General features: G+C 45.6%; 1 protein-coding gene and 1 long non-coding RNA gene across 3 annotated transcripts; both read left to right on the top strand.

Moving 5' to 3' along the window:
* Positions 1-542: 542 nt before the first annotated feature.
* Positions 543-7,190, top strand: LOC136505471 (probable protein phosphatase 2C 77). The gene is made up of 4 exons (XM_066500630.1): positions 543-1,270; positions 2,512-2,748; positions 6,307-6,480; positions 6,611-7,190. Exons 1-4 carry the CDS (start codon positions 704-706, stop codon positions 6,956-6,958), a joined length of 1,326 nt encoding a protein of 441 aa, XP_066356727.1. The 5' UTR covers positions 543-703; the 3' UTR covers positions 6,959-7,190.
* Positions 7,191-18,648: 11,458 nt separating this feature from the next.
* Positions 18,649-20,653, top strand: LOC136502655 (uncharacterized). 2 transcript variants are annotated; one of them, XR_010770656.1, is made up of 5 exons: positions 18,649-19,198; positions 19,348-19,410; positions 19,499-19,550; positions 20,315-20,370; positions 20,488-20,653. It is a non-coding gene; the product is annotated as an uncharacterized lncRNA (long non-coding RNA). The 2 variants fall into 2 exon arrangements; XR_010770655.1 differs by having other exon boundaries at positions 19,348-19,550.
* Positions 20,654-26,341: the final 5,688 nt, after the last annotated feature.

Raw genomic sequence — 26,341 nt, 5'->3', positions numbered from 1 at the left:
CTCAAGAGAATCAATAGCACAAAAGAAATCCTACCAAAACTAGTGCTAAAATTACTGCCAGTCTGAGGAAAGATGTACTCCCTCTGTTCAAAAAAAAAACAATATCACTATGAGATACGTTCTGATTAAATTTCTTAAGTTTCATTAGATCTATAAAAGATATTAGCAATATTCTTTTTATCTGTAAAGAAGTGTATTATAAAAATATAATCAACAACTCATCTAATGATTCTAATTATACATTTTAAATATTAATATTTTATATATACTGTATTTGATTACAGTTTCTTGTGGGATGGAGGGAGTAAGCGCTTACGCACACAAATGACAGAAACAAAATTGATTGCATGGGTGTTGTCAAAAAAAAAAAAAATTGATTGCATGTGCCGATCGCGATGCTATCCTGGCACAAAAGGCTGTAATTTGACCGGTCAACCTCACGACCCCTTCTCCCTGTTGAGCTGGGTTGGGTTGGCTTCCTTCCCGCCACCTATATAAACGTAACCAAACCCCGTCCAAGCAAAGCCACGTACCTCCCCGCCAGCATTTTTTCACCCCACAGGAACTGCACACACCTAATCCAAGAACGACGAAACCGACCAAGCCAAGCGCGCGCATCGATCAGGTCCTCGTCCTCCGTCCTCCACCCGCCGACGTCCGTCCGTCTCCGTTGACCGGGCCGCCGGATCGATCGGCCGGAGTGATGCTCCACGGCGTCAGGTTCCTGCGCTCCGCCGTCGCCGCCTTGGCTCGCCTCGCGCACGCGCTCATCATCCGCAGCAGCCTGCTCCTCCTCATGCCCCTCTGCTCGCCGACGTCGACCTCGGCGATCGTCCCCGCGCCATGGCAGCAGCAGCCGGCGAGGGCGGCGGCGGCGGCCTGCGGCAAGAAGGCGCACCAGCCGGTGGGGGCGGCGCTGATGGCCCTCGATGACGCCAACAAGGACCAGCTGATGACGCCGGTGGTCGTCGTTGTTCCGGCGCTCAAGCAGCAGCAGACGGGCAAGAGAGTTGCGGAGACGAAGACGGCGGCGGCCAATAAGGCGGCGAGGGGAAGGCGGCCGCCCAGGCTGGCCATACCGGCGCCCATGGCCTGCGCTCCCGGCGTCGACCCGTTCGGCGCGGTGGCGGACATGGATGCAGAGGTGGCCACCGAACTGGAGGTGCAGGGCGAGGGGTTCTGCCTGGCCAGCAGGAGAGGGGTCAGGCACGCCATGGAGGATGGCTATGGGGTCATCACTGATCACACCGTTCAAGGAGCCTCCCAATTGGTACGCACATTTCATATTATCACCTCCATATTGTTAATTTGTTATGAAGCTCAAAGCAACTATGTTCGGAGGATGGGGATACTAACCTACTACCTAGGTGTTCTAGATGGTGTATTTTTTTCCCAAATGAAAAAATCTGGTAAGAAACGATGAGACGGTGCGGAAATCTACATTTTATGGATAAATGTCATAACTAGTGCTTAATTCCGCGATCTTGTAAAACCTATAAATTCAATCAATAACATTGATATTGAAATCACTTTTGAACCTCATAATAGACTTCATTGGCCTAGAAACATAAAAAAACCATTTTTTTGGTGATGTGGTACATTGAAGAAGAAGACATCTCACACTAAGATTGAAGTTGGCCATTGAATGAAATTGAACGGACCAAACAGATGTGGTTGTTCAGATATGCTTGATGATGAATAATAATCCCCCCCCCCCCCCCCCCCCCCCAATTTTCTTGTAGCAACGGATCGGTAGATGTCTACGCGAAACTAAGTATACTAAACTACATGGGCCTATTTGGATCGACGTCTCCCAGGCAGGAGCATCACCAGGCATCCATCTCGTCTTGCTTGGGAACGTTGCCTGCGCTAGGCGGCTCCTGGGAGGAACAAACCAAACACGCCCTATATGTATTGCTAAATAGGTAGAGTTCTCGCCTTTCTTTGAAAAAGCAAAATTAAATGCTTACATACTATGATCTTCAAGTGAATTTGATCTTTGCGCAACCATTTTGGGATTGTAAAATAGAAAAATACTCACATAAGTGCATACTACTCTATTATACTCTATCTGTTTTAAATTATAAGATGTTTCAGCTTTTCTAGATATGTAGTTAAAATCAAGTGGAATGCCATTATTTTTTTAAAAAAATCAGCATGGAATCTTAACTCTTAGCTTCTCACCGATTCTTATTACGCAAGCAACGCACCTAGCTAGTACTCCGAAGTTGTTTAAGAAAGTATTGACGAAGCGAGAACCAGTCCATTGCTTAGCTGCGAAAATGTATCCCCCCCCCCCCCCCCCCCCCCCCCCCCCCCCCCTCTCATGAGAAGTTAAGGGCACATGTCTTTGTTGGTCAAAAGGCAGCAGTGTTCCCCCATTCAAAGAAAAAAAAAGGCAGCATTGTATTTAAGAAACTGTACTATATCCATTCTTTTATTTTGTCAAATATGTAAGATGAGTATACTCAACAAGACAATCATAAATTTGCGTCCTTGTTTGCTGTACAGGCGTTCTACGGTGTGTACGACGGGCACGGTGGCCGGGCGGCCGTGGATTTCGTTGCCGACAGGCTGGGCAAGAACGTCGTCGCCGCACTCGCCGCCTCGACCACGGCGAGCCAGCAGCAGCCGGAGCTATCGCCGTCGTCACTGTCGTCAACGCAGCCGCCCAAGACGAGTGCTGACGCGGTCGTGGCGGCGATCAGAGCAGCCTACCTGACGACGGACCGCGAGTTCTTGACCCAGGTAGGCATCATCTATATGCTTATGCAAGAGCAGATTCGTGTAGCCTATACTGGTACTACCTCCGTTTTCGTTTACTTGTCACTGAATTTTTATTATAGCAATTTTGACCATATGTTTTTTTCTGTAAAAGATTTTGAGATATATCAAGTTTTTATATATATGATTCTTTATTGAACATACTTCATTAGTATTATATACATGGAAGTATCTAAGTTTTTTTTAGAAAAAAAACAGATAGTCAAATTTGCTACAATAAAAAATTACTGACAAGTACATCTAAACGGAGGGAAGTAGCTTGCAAATTGCAATGCAAGAGCAGCAAGCAACTAGTAGCTTTTTTTTTTTGTTTGACCGGGTCTGTGCATGCACATTATTGTATTCATGCATGGGTACGGCGTTCGGCGTGCATGGTTTGAACGGGTCAAGCCTTTCTTGCGTGTTAGTTGCTGTTTTCAGCTGGACGTCGACCGCTCACGTCGCGATTCCGGTAGCCACGCGTAGGCAGTGGCAGCCTGGCAGGTAGCACCAGTTGGCCTAATCTGCGAGCTAGGTTTAAGCCAAGTGGTATGCATGGTGTGCGTGTGTGATAGAGATCGATGACTGCATGGCTTGGCTTGGCAAGCTGCTGCTGCTGCGTGTTGCTTCAGTGCCAGTGCCGTGTGGCCTCTGCTAGCTAGGATGGCATGTATGCGTGCAGAGGGGCGGCCGTCGGTAGTAGTACTAACGTTCACATGCATTGACTAGGTCTAGGTCATGCATGCACCTCACCTGCTGGCTAGCTAGCTGCCGTGCACCCTCGTCCCTACGGCACGCCTACGCGTTCTCAATTCTCATGATTCAAATGGGGAATTTCCCGGTTCATGTAAAGTACGGTACGGCGTTGATGAGAGTGGGTTTTCCCGCGTCGTGGAGTTTAACAACCATCGTATTGTTCCTGCTTTCAACGTTAGTGTTTTGTGCATTTGAAAAGGTTAGCTTTCTGCTTTGTCCAAGCTAGGTGATTATATATGCTCATATGCGTAGTATTTAGTTCTTATGCGCATTTTTGCAAGGAAATATAGTTGTTCTAGTTTATCAAATAACATCGATCTTGTGTGTTAGTCTACGCAAATTTTACATATTATTAATGGTGAAAGCTCAAGAGGCTTTTACCTGTGTGCCATTATAAAAGTTTGTAATTACCCACGAGCTATTAAAATGTTTGGACGGTTATAGGTGTCACTGGTCGGAACTTCTTTGATCTCCATACCATTCCATTTGTATTCTGTTTCATTTTCACCGTTTAGGAGCCTTACACGTGAGACCGGCTAGTGAAATTATCTAAAATGCCCCCTCACTCTCAACCCTATCCTTTGTCCTCCACCGCGCGCTTCAACTCGGAGTCCAACGCACCCTGCCCCCTTCGTCCCCTTCTCGCTCTCGCTCTTCTCTGGTGCTTACTGCTCGCCGCGCCCAGGGCAGCGGTCGGGAGCAGCTCCGCCTGCAGCTGACGCCACTCCTGCTGGCCGCAACGGCCTGCATCGCTGAGCCTCGCCGCGGCATGCACCGCGGCTTGCTGCTGCTCGTCGCGCCCAGGACCGCGGTCGGGAGCAACCCGCCCTGCAGCGGACGCCGCCGCTGCTGGGCGCGACGGCCTGCGCCGCCACGCCAAGCCGGGAGCTGACCCCGCCGTCCGTGACGTCGTCAAGCCGGCGTTCGAGCCCGCGGCCACGCCACCTCGAGCACACCGGACGACGACGAGGGAGGAGCACCCGGCCGCAACGCAGACCTCCCTTGGCTTCGCGTGCACCACTCCGGACCTTGGGTCGTAACGCGCAGGCCACTGCCGCAGAGGTTTCTTGGCACACAGACGCGTACTGTCGGCCAGCTGAACGTGTCGCGGCGGATCAGGGCACTGCGCCCCGCGGGCGATGGCCCCTTGCATGCGCGAGCCGGCCAGGGGCACGGTGTGTCGTCCAAGCCGCACGGAGTCACGGACGAAGGCAATGGCCACAGCCGTGGTGATGCTGGAGGAAGATGACGCACATGCTCACCACATGTTCGAGCGAAAGCCTGAACCATGGGCTGGCGTCCACTCCATAATCTCTATTGTTTGCTAATACTAGGAGATGTCTGATGAGATTGTTCAGATTGTCCTGGGTACCAGGATGAGAAAAAAATATTTTTTAATATTAGTTTGGCTTATTATTATTTTTGTTGTCGTGGGTACCAGCTAGAACGAAAATATTGAAATATTGTCGTCGGGATATGGTTGCTGTTTAATATAAGAGTAGCGGGATTTTCAAATTTGTGATGTTTAAAACTAAAAATTGTTGCAAATAATTTGAATACTAATTAAATTAGTGTTAATAAAAAAGTTATTCAATTTTGGCGCCACGGCGTGGTACTAGAGCAAAGCGAAAAAATAGAACTCTAACAGACTTGAGTGGCACCAAAGGGAACAAAATTAGAACTCCAACTGACTTAAGGGCAAAATGGTCATTTCATCCACCCGCTTGACACCGTTAGACACAAAACTAGACGGAATGGCTTGGAGGGCAAAAAAAAGTTCTGCCCAGTGACACCTGGGTGCGCTCGAATTTTTTAGTGGCTCGTGGATAATTACAAACTTCTATAGTGGCACACAGGTAAAAGCCTCAAAGTTCAACTAGTTAGACTTAGGGTCCGTTTGGATAATCGGATCAGTATCGACTCGTGTTGGAATCGGAACAAATGCAACCAAACCCTAAATTCGTGAAAGTGAAACGATTCTGCCATAGAATGTTTCTATCGATCTCGTGTTTTTTGACTGGGACGAGCGAAATAGATCGAGCCTGGTTTCGCTAGATCCCAGTTATAGTTTCTCCTATACGCCAGGAACGTACTTTTTTTTTCTAGTTATCCTTTTTAAGAACAATAAGTTAAAATGAGTTGTATTCTTTGCTTACACATAAAGTTTGTATTTTTAGCATATTTTTATTTATATGGTTTTTTATATAAAACATCTTTTTTGAATCAGAATTCAGCCTACCATACAATCGATTACATAAAAGTAATTCTAATCCCTTACCTGAAGTGTTTCTATGAGAATTTAGATCCCTACCAAATGAACCCTTATGTTCGAACTAACAGAAAACAAAGGACATATACTCCCGATCAGAGGAAGTACATTGCTTGAAATTCTATCACGGTTTAATTTATCACTTCTCATATATTTTAGGTGCCTAATTTTGTGTTATTGTTCGGGTGACATATAATTTTGTCATTGTTTGGAATTAAAAAAAACTATGGATTATATCTTGTAGATTATTCTATTAGTTTTATTTGATAGTGTAAAATTGTTGTTCGAAAATTTAGGCACCTGAAATATTACAACTCCCTTAAATAATTGCAAGAAAGCACTGTGATGCTAATTTCACACACACATGATCAAATTTTGAACTTAGCTTGCACATGCATAGTTTTCCATGAATAGTAGTACTACTAGCAATAACATCAAGACTCTGCAACTCCATTATATTACTCTTTACCAGTAATTTGCATTTGATAATTACTAATCGGTAATCCTGTGTTATGTAGGGCGTACGCGGTGGCGCATGCGCGGCGACGGCTCTGGTAAAGGACGGCGAGCTGTTCGTCGCCAACGTGGGCGACTGCCGTGCCGTCCTTGGCAGCCGCAGCGGCGTCGCGACTGCGCTGACGAGCGACCACACCGCCGCCCGCGAGGACGAGAGGCGCCGCATCGAGAGCTCGGTAAGTGGCGACCGAGACGGCCGGACCAAGAGCACACAACTAATCATGCCTGCACTGATGCACAAGTGATCCGCTTGTAGGAGCTTCTCTTTGCAGTCATCGAGCCAGTACTGATGAGATTGCATTGCAGGGAGGGTACGTGAGCTGCGGCAGCAGCGGCGTGTGGCGCGTGCAGGACTGCCTGGCCGTGTCGCGCGCGTTCGGCGACGCGTCCATGAAGGCCTGGGTCACCTGCGAGCCGGAGGTCTCGCGCCGCCGCCTCACCCCGGACTGCCGCTTCCTCGTCGTCGCGTCGGACGGCCTCTGGAACAAGGTGTCCTGCCAGGAGGCCGTCGACGTCGTCGTCTCCGCCGCCGCGGCGGAAACAACGTCCTCTGTGGGATCGTGCAAGGAGCTGGTCGCCTTGGCCAGGAACAGAGGGAGCCGGGACGACATCACCGTCATGCTCGTCGATCTGCAGCGATTCATTTCACAGTGACAGGACGCGGAGACCATAACATATCAATCAGCGAAAGAAAACATTCGTACGTGATCAAATGTTCTTTTTATGTCGTATTTTCCATTTTTGTTTCAGTTTTACGGTTGGATACTGTAGATGATTTTCCAAGAGATTATATTGTACGTAGTAGTGTAGAGAGGGCTGCCTTCCGAAGAGATGTGAATTGAAACTCATCGGAAAGTGCAGATGAAGATTAGCGAGACGTGTAAAACAGCAATGATGACACCTTCGATGAGATGAATTACTATTCAGCAGCACTAGTGTCCGGACGGACCCGCTACATCCTGACGCCCGTGCCTGCTGCAATGCCACAAGCGCCTGTTGGACGCACAAAGCGTGGCCCGCCCACACTACTTCCCCACGATTCCTGCTTCCCGCGCCCCTTGAAGCCTGCTGCGCCGCTCCCCTCCATGCACGGCGCCTAGCAGCTACGGCAGGTGGTTCACTTTGCAACATACACAACACCCCAATCTATTTTTGAAAACATCTAAATGAAATAATTGTAACATACATACGAGACAACCGACACATTCAGATAAAAACACATGCAATAGATGTGTGAAACATATATAACATCCTGATAAACACATTGCAACATACATATAAAAAAACAGATGAAACATTGAGAACAGACACTTGCAACATACGTGTACAATCATTTCAACATATGCAGCATCCCGATCTACTTTTGCAACATCCGCATGAAACACTTGAAACATACATACGAAATATCTAAAACACTTGAAACATACGCTTGCAACATGAGGAAGCCTGGGGTCGGGCGATTCCAACTGTCAGGTTCGGAGCAGGCGCCGGCGCCGTGCGAGCACCACCACCACCACCATCGCCAGCAGCACCGGGCTTGGTGAAAACTCTAGTTTGGTTTTGGTAACCTTTGCTCTAAGTGTGTATGAGATAGGTTAGTACTAATCCAAGTGGTGGAGCAAGTGAATGATGATCATGATGATGGTGAAGGCAATGGTGATGATAAGTGCTCAAAACTTGGAAAAGAAGAAAGAGAAAAACAAAAAGCTCAAGGCAAAGGTATAATTGATAGGTGCTTTTGTTTTGGTGATCAAGACACTTAGAGAGAGTGATCACATTTAGGATAGATAGCCGTACTATTAAAAGGGGTGAAACTCGTTGTGAAATGCGGTTATCAAAGTGCCACTAGATGTTTTAACTCATTGCATATGCATTTAGATTCTAATGAGTGCTAACACCCTTGAAAAATGTTGTGAAAAATTGCTAACACACGTGCACAAGGTGATACACTTAGTGGTTGGCACATTTGAGCAAGGGTGGAGAAGTTGGAAAAGAGGAGGCGCAGTTTCTTGTGACCGGACGTAGGACCGGACCCTGCTCGGGTGCGTCCGATCAGTGGTAACGTGGTGGCGTTGCCTCGGGTTCTGACCGAACTCTGGCGCAGGCGTGCGACCAGACATGGTCGGGACATTGTTTCCGCGTCCGGTCGTGCTAATGTGGAGTGGCACGAGAAGACTGGAGAGGATCGGACTCCGCCTGGGTCCGGTCAGCCTTGACCTGACGCGTCCGATCGAGATTTGCTGGCTATGGAATCTCTCTAGAGTCAACTGGACTCCAGGCGGCGGCGCTTCTGGTCGCTTCACGGCGGGTCTGATCGATAGCTCGGGGGCGTAGGCGCGAGCGTGACCTGACGTGGCTCCAGCGCATCCGGTCATCGGGTCGGCGTGTCCGGTCGTTGATTAAGCGCAAGCGCGGGAAGATTTGACTGTTGGGATCATGAGGTGGATGATGAACACGAAGGACACATGGCGATGGATGTGCGACCGAACGCTGGCGTGTATGTGTCCAGTCAATGCGACCTGCGCGTCCGGTCACCTCGCAGTGACCCCCTCCTTGACCCTAATGGCTCTATTTTGTTGGGGGGTCTATAAATAGTGGTTGGCCGGCTTGGGCTCTGTTGGGGTTATGATCCCCGGGTGTCTAAAGGCAACGATTAGTTAGGAAGCTGAGCGACCTACGATACATCAGTCTAGCAAAGGCCCAAACGACAGTGTCCCAACTAAGCTAGGGGAACCAGGTCGGACGCCAAGGTCAGGGTCGGCCACGACCTCTCCCTTTCGCCTTAGCCACATGACGCACAGAAGACTCACGACCTCTTGACCGTCCTGACCCCAGGGAGGAATGGGGAGAGGTCGAGCATAGCCAGGTATGCCTACTCTGACAAGAGTAAGCACGCCACACTGACCCCGCAAAGGACCGAGGACATAGCAGTCACCTCGCAGCACTGACAAGACAACACCGCACGGCGGTGACTGTCAGTATGGCGACCCACTGTCCAAATATAGACCAACAAGATGCCTGTACGATCCTACCCACACCTTACCGCGATGTGGGCACAAGACCATGACGACAACCACGCCCAGACATGCACCACAAGACGACGTAGCTTACAAGCCAAGTTAGCCAGGCCCCTTCCTCAGGCTCACGGCCCCTCAGTCGGGAGAACCTTCATCTTTGTATTTGCCCTGGCTCCGAACTCTATATAAGGGTAGCCCAGGGACCATCTCCAGACATCTTTTACATTCTATCATTCACACCATAGTAGGGCTCCTAAAGCTTCCCTTCGGGCAGTCCATCTTCTAGCTCTAGCTCTCCTACCTCTTCCACCATTCTTGCACCCCCATTGTAAGAACTTCAGAGCATTCAAGTGAGGAAGCACGCACTCGATTATCTCTGAGACTAGACTGTAGGGCTCCGGCCTGAACCAGTATAAATCCTCATATCTTTTGGATGCTACCATTGTCTTCCTAGAGCAGCGCTGGCATTTGTATAAATTTACTAGTTCCGATTTTCAAAACACCTGACAGTTGGCGCGCTAGGTAGGGGACAATAGCGCACTCTCAATTATTGAGAAGGAAGCGATGGCTCCTCGCGCAGTCGGTGGACTTGCTCGTGGAATGGCCCACGACAGTCACATCCGCCACTGAAAACTACTGAGCTCATCGGCTTTAGAGGGCCTAACGCCCTCATCCGCCTTCGGCCATGGCTTGGACATCCGCTCCTGGAGATCTAGACCACGTGGTCTACGGTGGACACAATCTCAGAACTACCCTCCATGGTAGCATCCCTGAGTTCACCTACATAGGGGGGCAGTACCCTCTCTTGTCGCCAGCCATGGCTAGATCTTCCACCCAGGGAGCCAAAGGTCCATGGCTCACGGTGGACTCACTCCGGGAATGGCCTCAACCGGCCACATCCTTTTGGGAAACCATGAGGTTATCCACACTAATGGGTCAGCGCCCATCACCAGCTCCTACCCTGTCTAGGCCAACCACGTGGGAAGCCTAGGTCTAGCGATAGAACCATGGCCTGAGCAGCGTCTCTGCAACCCACAGAGCACAACATGTCAGGGCGCACATGAGCAATGAAATCACCCGCCACCACGTGGTGTCGTTGTTAGCGATCAAGTGGCTACTTGGCGCCACGCCATGCGAGGTCAAGCCCAAAACCAGGGTCCAACCCCGCATGACGGACAAATTGCCCAGCATGTCTCAGCGGACTGTCAGCTGTCACTCGGAGGCACGTACATCCGAGGAAGTGGGCTCCCTGAGTGCACCACGCCCAGCGGACCAAACCGCGTTGCACTCAGAACCCACTTCCATATCTATAGGTCATGCCAGCTCTTCATCGAGAGCGGCAAGCGCACCCAGAGGCGGGAACGCGATGAGCACGATGTCGTCGCATCACAAAGGCTCAAGCACCAGAATGCATTAGCCTTCCTAGCCAGAGACTACAAATAGGTTGGACATGAGGAAATCATCCCCCGGGGCTCATGAGCCCACCGAGGACGTCAAGCCGGCAAGGGCCAATCCAAGGCAGCCCGAGAGGTCGATCCACGCAAGCTGCGACCATTCCAAGCACTGAAGAAGTGCTCTCATCAGCTCGTGGCCCGGAGGCTGCAATGACTTCATCACGAGCAGACGCTCGGGGGCCTGCCACACCTCGAGCAACGGCAACCAGTTCCACAATAGCTTTCGGTACATCGGTTAGTCACATCCACTTTGACCCTAGCTTCTCTACCCAAGCACATCCACATACATGTGTAGGCTTACTCGCGATCCTAAGAAACATAGAGCCGACCCGTAGAGCGGACAACGTGATGCCCATACACCTCATCCTAGTATTGCTTAACTCCTGGTGACTCGATCCGGCTCGCGCTCCCAACCGGACATGACCCACTCATGGGGGATACACACATAGGCACATACGCATGACCTGCGGTGCGGCACCGTTTGTCATCGTCCTAGCAACCGATCCACTTCAAACTCCTTCCAATCGTGCCTCTCGTCATGACGAACCGGTGACCCGCACCTTGATTTCCAGCTCGCACGGGTCTGAGAGGAAATGGGGAACTCACTCGCTTAGGGTGAAAGGAGCAAAAGGAATGGAATCTTTCACTGCTCGATCGCTTTCTTCTCGCATCACGCCGGATCCATGACCTACCCTCGACACCTCATCGCTCCAACGAATCATGCACCTTTTAGCCTCGTGGGCCAGCCCCCAGGTTAAAACACGCACCCACAAGCACAGGGCTAGGGGGGACAAAGCACATTCCAATTTGAATGAAAAGAAAAGCGAAAAGGTAGCAAAATGATAAACAAATGCATCAATCATGAGTCACAAAACCCAAAACATGTCCATCATAGAAAAGTCACACACAAAAACCTAAATGGTTACACTAGAAACTCCTATACACCGGAAGCCTAAAACTATCGGTGTATGAAGGCGACTGAACCTGTAAGAGCTTCTGCTCCATGAGCGGTGGCATCGTCCATGATGAGGATGTCATCATCTAACCTCCCCAACACACGACCTCAGTCAGCCACATCGAGACCGGCATCACCATAGCACGGGCCCTCTGACACCAAGGTAGCCAAATGACAAATGACTACGTGAATCGACCAGCAAGTGACATGGCGTGTCGGAATAAGCACATCGAAACTGAACCTCTGCCAGCGCGTCCACCCCCATACGACCAGCATCGATCGGCGCAAATCAGCTAACGTGGCTCACTCATGAAGACCACACCACAATACGCCACGAGCTCATGCGCAATAGAGGACTACACAAAGCCAAATTCCCAAAACCAAACCGGGACCCACGCCCGCACAAAAGCGAGGGAAAGAAAGCGTCCGCACAACCTCAAGAAAGATGAAGAAAGGCGCAATGCCGCCGAACTAGTCCTGTAGATACCTTAGACTTGAAAAAACAGTCGCAGAAGGTTAAGCCTTATGGGTCAATCCCTGGGTGCGGCCATGCGGCCATGGCATTCGAACGATCGATGGCGGTTATGGTAGGACGACGGCACGCAAAAGAAACAAAATCGAGGAACACAAGCTGATAAGAACACCTTTACTTAAAAATTTCTGAGGGCCCCGGATGCACCCTAGGGCTCTTAGCCACCACCGTGAAGAATCTCTTCCACATCCATGGTAGCAACGACAGCATCCGCAGCAGCGGCGCAATCATTGACCAGCTCCACTCGCTCTCCCGACCGGACGTGCTCTAGGAACCCAGGCGCCACCCGACGGAGGTTCACCCTAGTCCATAGTTGCATGGCGGCAAGGGCAACACCAGCCCCTTGCTAGATTCCTACCACCACCGCCCACTCGTGGTCCTCCGCTATGATGAACCCTCGGAAGCGAGCCACCTCCTCTTCATGGTGAGAAGCCACCAACTGCTCCTCCAACACTGACGACGAGACAACCGATGGTCAGAAGCTATGGACATCACTCAAGACATCAAGACGAAGGAGGTCCTTACCCACGATGCAGGGTTGGGAACCAGCCACCGCCGCCTGTGCCACGGCAGTCTCACCCTCTGAGGCGGTGAGAGCGACTTTGGCGGCATCAAGGTCGAGCTCCAGCCGCCTTGCCTCGTAGGCGGCCATAGAAAACCACCGATGGGCTTCATCCACCTTGCAGATGAGTCAGTGAAACTCTCGATGGTCGCCCGGAGACGACGAAGATGAGCCCGATCCCACCGCCGGCGGGGCCCTAGCCGGCGCTGCGCCGGTGGCTCCTCCCGACGCGACATGAGAAATGGCCCTGAGGAGTGCTCATGGTCAACTTAGGTCAGCATCAAAACTCAAAGCATTGTTCAAACACTCACCCCTGTTTGCGTAGCAAAACTCGGAGATGCGGCGGTGGACCACTGTTGATGGTCGTTAACATCAATCATAACCCATCAATATAACTTATATAAATGCATAAAAAGGATCACTAACATAGGTCTAGGGGTTTAAACTAATAAATTTCATGAGTTTTAGAGAATCTGTGTTTGCAGGAGGATTTAATTAGAAAACCATCATGGTGGACCCAATCGTCAGATTAAATCGCAATTATTCACGACGAAAACAACTCCAGAAGACTCTAGAAGACTCCAAAAGGGAAACCACCAAAGCGAAGGCCAGGTGGGGCCAGCCAGCCTCACCTATAGGTCGGTCGACCTATGGGCCCCACTTATCAGCCCCTCCGAATGTTGGTTCTCCACCACCTTAAAGATCGCATCTACACCATTTATTCAAGTTGGTTTGATCCGAGGGTCCAGAATTGACGCTACCCCCTATATATATAGCCCTATACCCCCTCCCTAGAGACATCCTGAAACCCTAATTCGTCTCTCTCATTCAGATCAACACCAGGAGGATTAGGTCTAAACTCTCCAATGTAGTAGATTAGTAGCTCGTGAGTGAGGGTCGAGTTGGGCTCATGCTCAAGTTTCGGATCTAGTCTTGGAGGCTCGGCAAAGCATTGTATCTTCACTTCTACTTCTTGTAAGACTTATTGTCAATTCATCATATTCTTATCTACATGGTATGCTTACTTTTAATATGTATCTTGCTTAGTTGAGGTTATCATTACTTTTGTGTGCGGGTTCATAGAGCGCTTAGCCTGCTAGTTTACCATGGTTGGGCTAAGTAGCCGAGCCGTATGTAAGCGTGGTGCTTATACGATGCTCTGTCTATGAGTACACCCTTTTCTCTGGTTGTATGGTAGCAGTGGGAGGTGATAGCCCCTTCTATCCTTTGTAGTCCGTACGGAATTGAGTAGGTTCTTAAATTATAGGACCGTAGTCTGTCAGTAGAGTTATCTTTTGTGGATGCTCTACTGTCTAAGCGGCGTCCCAAAGTGCACAAGAGTAGAGTTAGTCTTAGCTATAGTTGGATGTATATATACTTTGACCATGTAATAGGAATATCATAGGAATCTACCTCACCCGTTGTTCTCCCGAGTTGACTAGTTTACATTATCTTAGTGATCTATCCCCGAGTGTCATTATGTTTTATTCCTATCATTACATTCACCCCTGCTTTAGCTATGCTGGTATGTTGATTAGTAGTTACCCCCATTGTTATTCAATAATCTTTACTATATTATTTCCCTATGGTAAAAATATAAATAATGATACTTGTAATACTCCCGGTAAAATGCTACAATGGTATTCTATGCGCTTGCGGAATCCTTCATATTCTATTTGCATTAATAAATACCAACAAGCATTTTTGGTGCCGTTGCCAGGGGAAACAATTAGCATAAAGATTTCTAAAAACATACCGCTATCTTTAGTAGGATTACCCCTGTTCTGTTGAATTGTGGAATAGATAGGACAACATATGTCATTTCGACCTTTCAGCAAGCTTCGACAAGAAAAGAAAAACATTGAAGAACCCCAGGGTGCCTAAACATTCAAGATCCATCAACACTGGAACCCTGCTATCTCATAGGTTTGTATAGACATATATATATTCTCTAACCATGTGTAGATTGGAGAAAAAGGTCGGCGTCACAAGAATTCAAATCACATCTCAAGTGACAGAAATAGACATTGCACTACTCACAAATTCTATCCTATGAGTGATGATAAGTATGATCAAGAAAGGTGAGATAGTCTTGCTCATGGACTTTAAACTTAATGAGTAGTTATCTTTTAATTTTTGCATTCCATTGTATGTTTACTTTGAATAGTCCATGCATACATTTCCACTTAGTCTAAGTTTCCTCATCAAATCCACAACATGTTTAGTTCCTTGCATACATCCATGTTGCTTGCATCTTTAAAATATATATATTACTCATCATGATCATGCTCTTTTTCATCCCTATTCGAATAAATCTCTATAGTGCTTTCATGCTACCTTTGTCTGCTATAGTATGCTTTGGTTTGGAAGTACTCGACATACTTCATTGGCTTTTAAATTAAGCGTGGTTCTTAGGTTGAAATGCCTTCCTTAATCAAAATTAGACATGGAGTCTAGTTTGGTTATTGAACTAAAAGTTGCTAGTGTAGACACTAGATATTTTGTTGGACTAACCCCTGTAGGAAACTCTCAAATTCAATCTGGGTAAGTCAAGAGATGAATTCACATCAAAGATGAATCAAGGCATGTGATGAACCCAATAACTTTGCGCAAAGAAGACCTAGCTCATTCTTCATGGAAGGAAGAACTATGAGTATCAAGGTTTATTCACTTATCTTTTGTTGCAAGTTATCTTTGCCTTGAACCATGCTAGAATGCGGCAAACTCATAAAATTTGCTAATAAACAAAATCTATGCTAAAGTAATCCTAAAACCATCCTTTCATTAGCATAGAGGAAAATTACAAAAGTTATGGACAACAACCCATGTTTCAAATTCATTGTATTCCCTTAGGTATGTGTCCACTAACATTTTGTAGGAAAAATCAATAAAAGTTATGCATGTTCATGCTTTGGTATAAACTTGCAAACCCAAACCAAACCGCCACTTTCAGTAATGGAACAAAAAGGAAGAAGACGAGTGCCATAAAAAGCACTCACTCATAGAAAGTGGATGGACAAATCAACTAGGACATGAGCAAAGTCGAAGACAACATAGCATTGAGCCTTACCAAGACTCAAGCTAGGATGATGATGAGAAGCAAGATGGCAACCCACCTCGTATTAGCCAGAATATGCCTACTTTCATCACCTTCGAAAAGATCAACTCACACATTGACGGCAAGGACTAGGATGACAAATGCCACTACATCATGACATGCATTCTCGTATCAACAAACAACAGTAATCAATGGAGGTCTGTTGACGGTGTCTCAGTAAGGCCACAACCATGGTCGCAAGACAACATCCCTAAGTCATTGAGATGAAGGTTTCATACAAGTACCAATGAGGTTCTTTCTTTGACCATAAAACGACAGCCGAATCACTGATAAACAAAGAAAAACAACTCTCTACCATGCCGCTAGACAATCAAGGAGGAACTTGAGTTCACATCTCTAATGAACACCAACTCGTCAACCAAGAATCAACATAAATCAAGAAAGGTTGTGGAAGAAGAGCATGCTGATTGTCTGTATCCTCATCTCTAGGATCGAGGCTTAATACAAGGGAAGGTCCTACTTAACTAGACTACGAGCTCTCGCCAACAGGTAAATCAGATAAGCCTCCTTTAGGTATGTTTGTCACTAATCATTTCAATAAAATCAAGGAAAACACAAGGTATATCCAACCAAGCATCATGCAACATAAAATCACATTCATACGAGAATTCTGTCATCCCATCTTGATTCTGCATTTCGCAAAATTCAAGTATCGGGATGAAGTTCTTCAAAACATCTCATGCCATGTTGCTAGGTTGTCTTGGTCATCCATACCTTTATGATGTGCTCAACTTGTTAAATCTCTAACAAGTAAAAATTTAAATAATCATGCTCCTTTATTTCACCATACATATTCTTGTTTCTACTTGAATAAATCTCTTGAGCCTTTCAAGCTTCCTTGTTCTATTATAAGTATGCTTTGTAATACTATTCGAACACAATTATTGGATCGAAACATACTTGTATAGACTTCGGTTATATAGATAGGGAATGTTAGGAGATCATTTGTAGAAACAAACCAAGGTTTGAGGAATTCTTCAAAACAATTTCACACATCTTTGCCTTAACCTTGTTGAAAATTTAAAGTAGTGGTGAACAATAAAGGCACATTAATTAAAATATGGGATAAAGATTCTATGCTAATTAAAATGTTAAAAGCAACTCTGTTATAGCATAGAGGATGACTTTCAGCTCTATGACAATACTATCCTTGCTTTGAATCATTTGTATATTCCTTTGGGTATGTGTTGTCTACTAATCCTTTGCAGAGAAGAAACAATAAAAGGAGCAGAAGGTCCAAACAAAGTGTCGAGATCCATAAAAGAAAGGATAAAAGGATGGCATGATAAAAGGATGTGAAAAGAATATAATATAGGAGACAAGATGTTCATGAACAACTCAAGTAAGGAAAGCTTCAAGCACGAAGAAAAGACCACCACAGTGATCTACCTTCGTCACATGGTGTCATCACGCTCCAATGATGAAGGTAATAGCCTAAGGATAAATGGTCATTATTTAAAAAGCTTCCCTTTGATCTTGGTATTCACATAAATAAAGAAACAAACATGTTTGAGTTACAACTTTGCTTGAATTAACCTGATTAACTCAATATGTTTTGTTCCTTAAGTTTGTTCATAGCACCACTTTCTTGATCTCATAGTCTTAACCAAATGAGCTAAAATGTTGCATATCTTATCCTTGGAAGAAAGTCATAATCATGTAAAGTTTGATACATTATGAACAATGCACATAATGTCAACCTTAACATGATTCGATGTGCCTAAGGTTAGAGAAGAATAAATAAGTTTTGGTTCTGTTGGTGTTTTTCCACCAACAGAGCCCATGCACTTGACCTCTACCTTGTCTTTATGAGCATAACACACTTTGAGCAAAGTGTGTGGGAATCGATCCTCCAAATTCTACAAGTAAAAGTTCTGAACCGGCAATAATGATGCACACAAGATGTCTCCAGTTTCTACTACTGATGGTTGACTTCGAAACACTAAACAAGGAGGAGGAACAAGTAAAGAAAGGATGAACCTGTCAAATCAAAATTAAATTCAAAACCAATACGTGTTTGGCAGAAGAAGGTGGCACCACCATTGGAAGCGCCACTCTTGGAGGCACCACCTAAAGAATCCTCATCTTTAAGAGTGAACTGAGGTACTCGATCAAAGAACCTCCACAACTACCATGGGCAAGATTATGAAGCAACCTTAGGTGGGCATCAGGGAAGACGCATGTCTTTCTCTGGCTGAGGGTATCATGACTCTTAGGAGGCCTACCACCGCTTCGACAACAGACTCGCAACCATTGAAGAGACACATGCTGCCATACAAGGTACGTTACATAATCATGCACAATGGTAGGTTAGCATGGGACACGAGATGGCCAGCCTCTAGCAACAACAGCAACAACAAAAATGCAAATAGGAAGGCTCTGATCCAGCACCTCCATATTGAACAAGTAAAGAAGATGAATAACTAAAAACAAAATAAAAAGTTATCTTTATAGAAATATATATAGTTATAATGTATGATTAAAAAAATGAAAACAAAATAAAGAGAGTGTGTCTAGTTTGCTTCGCAACAACACAAACACCCGTATTGCAACATATGTCTTCCAACGATAGCAAAATGCGTTGTAGGTGTTCCCAACCTCCTCCACTTCCCATGCCGCCCCGCGAGCAATATGCGGTCATTATATTGTGCCAACCAGTCCTCGGCTCCTCGCCACGGCAGTTCGTATTTCCTATTATCAAAATTATTAGGTCACAGCTTTGTTCACCCCTCCCTTGCAGGTGCCGCCGGGTCGCGGAGCCGTCGCCGCCCGGGCACACAGCCACCGCCTGCGCCGGCCGAGCGCGGCCAGCGTTGGCCTCATGGGACATACGAGCAGCAGCGGACCCAATCTGCACTGCAGGCCGTGATTGGGAGATGCGGCGGCGACAACTTGCCGAGGCCATCCGTAGGGCAATCCACTCTGCATCCACCGTATCTGCAAATAGACAGGTCCTGATATGATCTCCTCAAACCTTTGTGTCCTGTATGCTAGATCCATTGTGTGGCCCCCTTCTGGTTGGATCAGAATGATCTGGTTGATTATATGCCTTCGGTGCGATCATCTTCCCATCACAGAGTACTTCCTCAAATCACTAATCGCTGTTTCAAACCTTGCCCAGTGCATGCATTGTGGTAAACTGGTAATTATTGCAGCAGCCTCATATAATCATAGTTGGTGTCGTATGCTTGAGCAACAGATTAGAGAAGCACTGCCTGCGACAGTGGTACGCTGTGGAGATAGGGCCGATGGTTTGGTAGGTGCTTCTCCCATATTCTTTTTGTACATGATTTTTTTCTTAAATTTCTGATACTTCTTTGTGATTACTGTGAGTTTTTATTTTTCAAACTTGTGCAAGCAAAGGGAAATCTTCTGAATTTTGTTGTGTGAATCTATGATATACAGGTACGAGCTAAGAAGAGATCAAAGAACAAATAATTACTAATTAAGAAACTAAGGTCTGGCAGGGTAAGGCTACCTCTTCAATTATATACGGTTTGCTGCCTATATTTTTAGCATTGTTTGATTCTAATATTCACTTATTATATTTTTGCAGACCTGATGTCTACTTTAATATTGCTTTAATTCCAAATACAAAATCTCTCTAGGTATCAAAAAAATTTCTGATTTGTTTGGAAATTAGGCATGACACAAGCATGTGGATTTTGTTCCTCTGTAATTTTAATATACACATTTATGTAACAATGACGGCTGATGCACTCTCTATGCTAAATGCTAGACATAACTAGCTAGTATAAGTACTGTAGCACACTAAAAAAGATATGCGATACTTTGATGTATATGGTGTAGATAAAGGAACACTCTTTGCATTGTACTTCCTCCGTCCCAAATTGTAAGTCGTTTGACTTTTTTGACACCAAGTTTGACCACTCGTCTTATTCAAAAATTTGTGCAAAATATCATTTCTTTTGTCGTGGCATATTTTGTTAATACAAGTTCTTCAAGAATGACTTAAATATGACTATATTTGCATAAATTTTTTGAATAAGACGAGTGGTCAAACTTGAGGTAAAAAAAGTCAAACGACTTATAATTTGGGATGGAGGAAGTACGTTTTTGTCATCAGCTTTATACATCAAACATTTGTTCTAGGGCTAGTTTACTTAATAACATCACAGTACGATGCTAAAGTTCTTTGATGCTCTTGATATATAATAGTATACATACCCAAAGGAAAACTTGTGTTTTTTTTTCATATCTGAATAGCCTGGAGTCTCAGATCTGGCAGAAAGCTTTATTGTATTTACAAAAGAGAGATTACTTGGTGGTAGTGAATTAGAGCACCTCAGTGAGATTCAATTCATTTTTGGGTGGCTTAAGTGCTAATTCATTTCAACTGCTTTTATGGCAGGGTTGTAGATGAAGGATACGGATGAATCTGTTTTGTGACAGCTGTCTAGGAACAAGGTATATATACGCATTGACTCTGTATTTTCCTTCAGTGAGATATATACATTCATTGGAAAAAATAGCATGTATTTCTAAATATATATGTTCTTACAAAAGCAATCTATATTTTGACAGAGGACATGTATATAATATTTTGGGATGTTCGGATGATTGAAGGATGAAGAACAACATTTTTCTCCTGGAACCAATTTTTTAGATATAGTTTGTATTTTATTTTCAGTAAACTTTGCCTAGGCTGTCAACCATTGTATACAATAACACTTTGTGCTATTCTCTTCTGTGTACAAAATCTTCTATCTAATAAAAATATTCAATATTATCTGGTTTTGTTGTATGTACTGGATCATTTATAGTTGTAGTAGATTGTTATATGGAGTATATTTAATTGGCCAAGCTATTTGGCGGAAAAGAATTAATATTTTGCATCATATATAAAATTATAATAACAAATCCTGAAAGCATATGGCATATTTTCACAGCAACACATATATGTGTTGCTGAAACATAGGCACATTTGTTGCTAGCTTGCAATACTAATATACATCCCTTACCAACACATATATATGTGTTGCAATAGAATCTTGCAACGCCACTTTTAGCAACGCATATAACTTGCGTTGGTATAGACCCTAGCAACACTTATTTGGGCTTTTAGCAACACATATATGCGTACTAGAGGGGTGTTCCTCTTGTAGTGCTTTAATTTGTTTTTAAGAGCTGAATAAAATATAAACGACTCTGAAGATAATCTTTTAAAATGAAAATGATGAATAGTTCCTCTGTTGTAATTCTTTTCAAGTACCTAGTTTTCAGCATTGAATTCTCTGAAGTTTTGGATAAGATTGTTTTGACATAAGGATTTACTCTGAACTTGAAACTCGTGGGTAGCATATGCTTGATCTAAGTCTAGGTAATTGACGGATATGATATAAGAAGGTCTGAGCTGCTATTTATCTTGTTCCAAGTGACACTAAAATTTTGAAGATTTATCTTTTGAAAAACTCAAATACTATATGATGAGTTCCTGTATGACAAAGCTTAAATTTTCACCAGAGCCATACATATTATTTAGGCTAAGAAAACTTCTACATATATGCTGCTTGTTTTGTATTGAGTTTAGTCAAGCTATGTTGACCCTTATGAGATGTTTGTCATGCTCTTAAAATTAAGATCACGCACACTCCACCCACATATGCACTACTCCTACACTAGGGGTAGGCGTAAAAACATGCCATTCTATTTAGATCTACCCAAAAATGTTTTACTCCTACACTAGGAGTAAACACCAAAAATATTCTTGATAGGTTTTCCATTCCTCAAATAAATGCTCCAAAGTTCTTGTTGCTGTCTCTCAAAAGTTTTGTTGCAGAAAAAAGACAGGGGGCTATGCAAATGTTATTCAAAAAAAAGAAAGGAAAAAAGTTAAGAAAAAATGGACACAAAAGTGTCCGAGATATTAAAAACAATGGGTACTTAGATGCCCGCCTGAAAAAGAGAGAGATGAATAAAGGTAGCCCCCGTTCTCTCACAAAAAAATATTTTCGAGTTTTAAAAGAGAGATGTTTTCGAGGAGCAAAGTAGAATTAGGTTAGCCACCATATACATATATCCACCTCATATATCCGCACACATCCACATCTTGATTTGATTGTATGACTCAACTCTCTTAGGATCCGAGGTTTGACTTTACAATATATGCATTGCAAGTATGCTCTTTTATGCTTTCTCCCTACCTATGAACTCCACAAAAGTCTTAGTTGTAGGAAGAGAAAAAGGGCATAACATCTTTATTGCCTTTGGTGAGGATCCACAAATACCACATATATTGAGAGACTTGAGAGTGTCATATAATAGAATCTCTGAGTTTTATTTTGAAAACTTATAAAAACTCCAGAACAATGGTGTAACAAAGAACTTGAGACATAGTGCTTGAACTTGATTGTTCTGTCTTTCAATTGCTCAAGACCCAAGTGAAGGCTAGGAAGCCCCATGGTTGAAGGTAGTATGGGTAAGTTTGAAAGTCAGATCAGTTTATTCTAATCTAAAGGAGAATTTTTTATTGAAGCGCATGTGTACTTTTTAAGGAGTGAAAGCATCGTAGCAACTCCTGATCCATTGCTTAGTTTAGTTTTGCTTAGGGACGAGCAAAGGTTAAGTGTGGGGGAGCTTGTTGATGGTCGTTAACATCAATCATAAACCATCAATATAACTTAAATAAATGCATAAAAGGATCACCAACATAGGCCTAGGGGATTAAACTAATAAATTCCATGAGTTTTAGTGAATCTGTGTTTGTAGGAGGATTTAATCAGAAAACCGTCAAGATGGACCCAATCGTTAGATTAAATCACAATTATCTGCTGTGAAAACAAATCCAGAAGACTCTAGAAGACCCTGGAAGGCAAACCACCGAAGCAGAGGGTAGGTGGCTACAAGGTGGGGTCAGCCGGCCCCACCTATAGGTCAGTCGGCCTATGGGCCCCACCTATCAGCCTCTCCTTCGAATATCGGTTCTCCACTGCCTTAAAGATCGCATCTACGTCGTTTATTCAAGTCAGTTTGATCCGAGGGTCCAGAATTGATGCTACCCCCTATATATATAGCCTTGTACCCCCCCCTCCCTAGAGACATCCTGAAACTCTAATTCATATCTCTTATTCATATCAACACCAGGAGGATTAGGTCTAGAACTCTCCAATGTAGTAGATTAGTAGCTTGGAAGTGAGGGTTTAGTTGGGCTCATGCTCAAGTTTCGGATCTAGTCTTGGAGGCTCGGCAAAGCTTTGTATCTTCACCTCTACATCTTGTAAGACTTATTATCAATTCATCATATTCTTATCTACATGGCTATTCTTACTTTTAATATGTATCTTGCTTAGTTGAGGTTATCATTACTTTTGTGTGCAGGTTCATAGAGGGCTTAGCCTGCTAGTTTACAATTGTTGGGCTAAGTAGCCGAGCTGCGTGTAAGCGTGGTGCTTATACGATGCTCTGCCTGTGAGTACACCCTATTCTCTGGTTGTACGGTAGCAGTGGGAGGTAACAGCCTCATCTATCCTTTGTAGTCCATACCGATTTGAGCAGGTTCTTAAATTGTAGGACCGTAGTCGCATCAGTAGAGTTATCTTTTGTGGATGCTTTACTGTCTAAGCGGCGTCCCGATGTGCACAAGAGTAGAGTTAGTCTTAGCTATAGTTGGATATATATACTTTGACCATGTAATAGGAATATCATAGGAATCTACCCCACCCGTTGTTCTCCCGAGTTGACTAGTTTACATTATCTTAGTGATCTATCCCCTGAGTGTCATTATACTTTATCCCTATCAATACATTCACCCTTGCTTTAGCTATGCTGGTATGTTGATTAGTAGTTACCCCCCTTGTTATTCAATAATCTTTAATCCATTGTTTCCCTGTGGTAAAAATATAAATAACGATATCTAGAATACTCCCGGTAAAATGCTACAATGATATTCTATGCGCTTGTGGAATCCTTCATATTCTATTTATGTTAATAAATACCAACAACTACCAGCCTTCGAAACATCTTCCCACGGACGCTCACCACGATCCATCGTATCATCTAGGATTGGAAGCCGCAAGCACCCGAAAGCGAGGAGGAGAAAGCAGTAGGGCAACCATAGAAGAACAAATGAATCCTCTAGCCACACCAGATCTCCCAATTTATACCCATAAGAACCAGCCACGATGATTACCTTAGGCTCACGCGTGTTTAATTTCATTTACTAACCACCTTGGAAATCACACAAAGCAGGTGAAGCAATCGAAGGGAAGGCGGAGCGACGGTTGCCCACATAGCGATGCGAACAAAGTAAGCTTTGCGCGCCCCCACTCTTTCTATATTGTTTCGATTTATGTGCCCGCATTTCATGGTGCAGGACTACTCGAGAGGGGACGCCATTATGCCATGACATGACCGGGGAGGCCAACAACCCCTGAGATCGTGCGCAGAGCGACCCACCACAACCATGACCCCGCATCGTGCTTAGGAAACCCACTCTTGGGCCGGCCCTTAGAAGGGCTTGAGGCCACAAAAGGGATAGGGGTAGGGAGGAGATGGGCCCCTGTAGCTCTAATCGGTGGTGCAGAGCCACATGACCATCTCTCGCTGTGTTCAAGTCGTCCGCTTCGAAGTCACCTAGGTTGACCCCCTCTAGGGGGGCATCTTGCCCTCTGACCGCTGCGGAGGCGGTTGGGGACTGATGAGTTTGATAGCTGGCGATTTATGGGACGTCTCTAGATGAGGCATAGTCAAACTCCACGTTGATTAGGGAGGATATCGGGTCCCACTCGAATTACCCATTGACCCCGACGAGGTGCACCGCTCCGACCACGTGGTTACAGTGGACATGCCTCTCCCCGCATGGGGCGAAACTAAGGCTGCCTGTAATAGGGTAACACAACCTCCCAAGGTCGGTATGGATGTGCCAGTGAAAATAGAGCTAGGTCCCCGTGACCCTGTAATAGGTCAAGGCTAAGCCATGACCGAAGCTCCTCCTAGCATCTCCAGGTCTAAAGACCTAAGGCTAGCTTTTGAGAATCATAAACCGTCAGAGGTCCACAACCTCTCCGAGAGAGATCAACGAAGCAAACAACCCAAGTAACGCAGCAGAGTCTTCTATATGAAGTAATGTGGAGCCCAAAATGTGATCATAGCTCGGTCACGTGGAAGACACAAGAAGGTCCCAACCAACGAGCCAACGCACGGTCACAAAAGGGCTCGTGGCCGCACAAACAGAGGTCGAGGAAGCATTTCCTCGCATCGTTAGCATGAGAAGGGCCCACCAATGACCTCAAGATGAACCCGCACACCCATTCCCCCAGGCTCACCACCTTCGCAAGGGGAGCGTCAGCATTGAGGAAAGGGGACTCTCTCCTCAGTATCCACATGTGCGAGAGCGATTGCGCTGCTCAAAAAACAAAAAAAGTACAAAGGATACAATGCACCCCTAGTGGTGGTACCTCTGAAGGCTAGAGGGTGGATGCTACAAAAGTAGGGAAGGTGAGGTTAAGGTTAGCCCCACCATCCCTCTTACAAGCATCACGCTCCTACGACCAGAGCATGGGGGAAGAAGGATGATGGCTCCGATAGCTCTAGGAGGTCCTCCATATGCACCAGGAGACTTCCAAGAAGCACTCCTAGAAAGGATGGAGCCCACCAAGCCAACTAGAGCCATCCCCATCCTCACGATGGCAAAAGGAGACCGGCCGATGACCGAAGTGCACCTGTGTCATGACTGTGCCTTACTCAGTGTAGGCAACGTGATAAGGCCATGCTACTTCATCCTCCTCCTGTTCCACAATTAGCTTGAAGCGAGCATTGAGTGACCTCCTTCAAATGTCACAACACACCACTGGCCAACTCACGGGACTTAGGAGGAAGCCAGAGATGTCCCTAGCCATCGTCCACTTTGGGCATCCAAACCAACAAGGTCTGGAGCGAGAAGCAAGCGGTGGGATGGAGGCCTAAGGTCACGTATGACCGAACTCGATGCCAACAACATCTCCTACCCTCTGCTCACAAATCTCCTTTTAGCACCAACTGCTGGAAGGAGCGACACTGGTTTCGGCCGCTATCGGTGACCTCTAGAAGGACGCATAGCGGGAACTGGGCGGTTCTTCTTAGACTTTCCTTTCTCATTTCCTCACTCTCTCAGCACCTAACCCCTTGAAGTGGCAAAGAACGCTTCGTAGTCATGGTCATGAGTGCCTTAAACAGTAGAAAGGCCCCTATTTATAGGCCCAAAGGTGGACCGAACAGCCTAAGATCCCCACATCGCATGACGAACAATGGGAGGTCATAGACAATGTGAAATGCCCATGTGAGGTTAGGGGAATCGAGACCTTCCCAAAGGCAGGGCCAATACAGCATCAATGAGACCACTCGGCCCTACCTAGGTCACAAACCCTGATACGCGGCACACTAACACATCTACGCCTAGCAA

The sequence above is a fragment of the Miscanthus floridulus genome, chromosome 14 (genome assembly GCF_019320115.1).
Source record: "Miscanthus floridulus cultivar M001 chromosome 14, ASM1932011v1, whole genome shotgun sequence".
Taxonomy (NCBI): domain Eukaryota; kingdom Viridiplantae; phylum Streptophyta; class Magnoliopsida; order Poales; family Poaceae; genus Miscanthus; species Miscanthus floridulus.
This window is presented reverse-complemented; position numbering and strand designations above follow the sequence as displayed.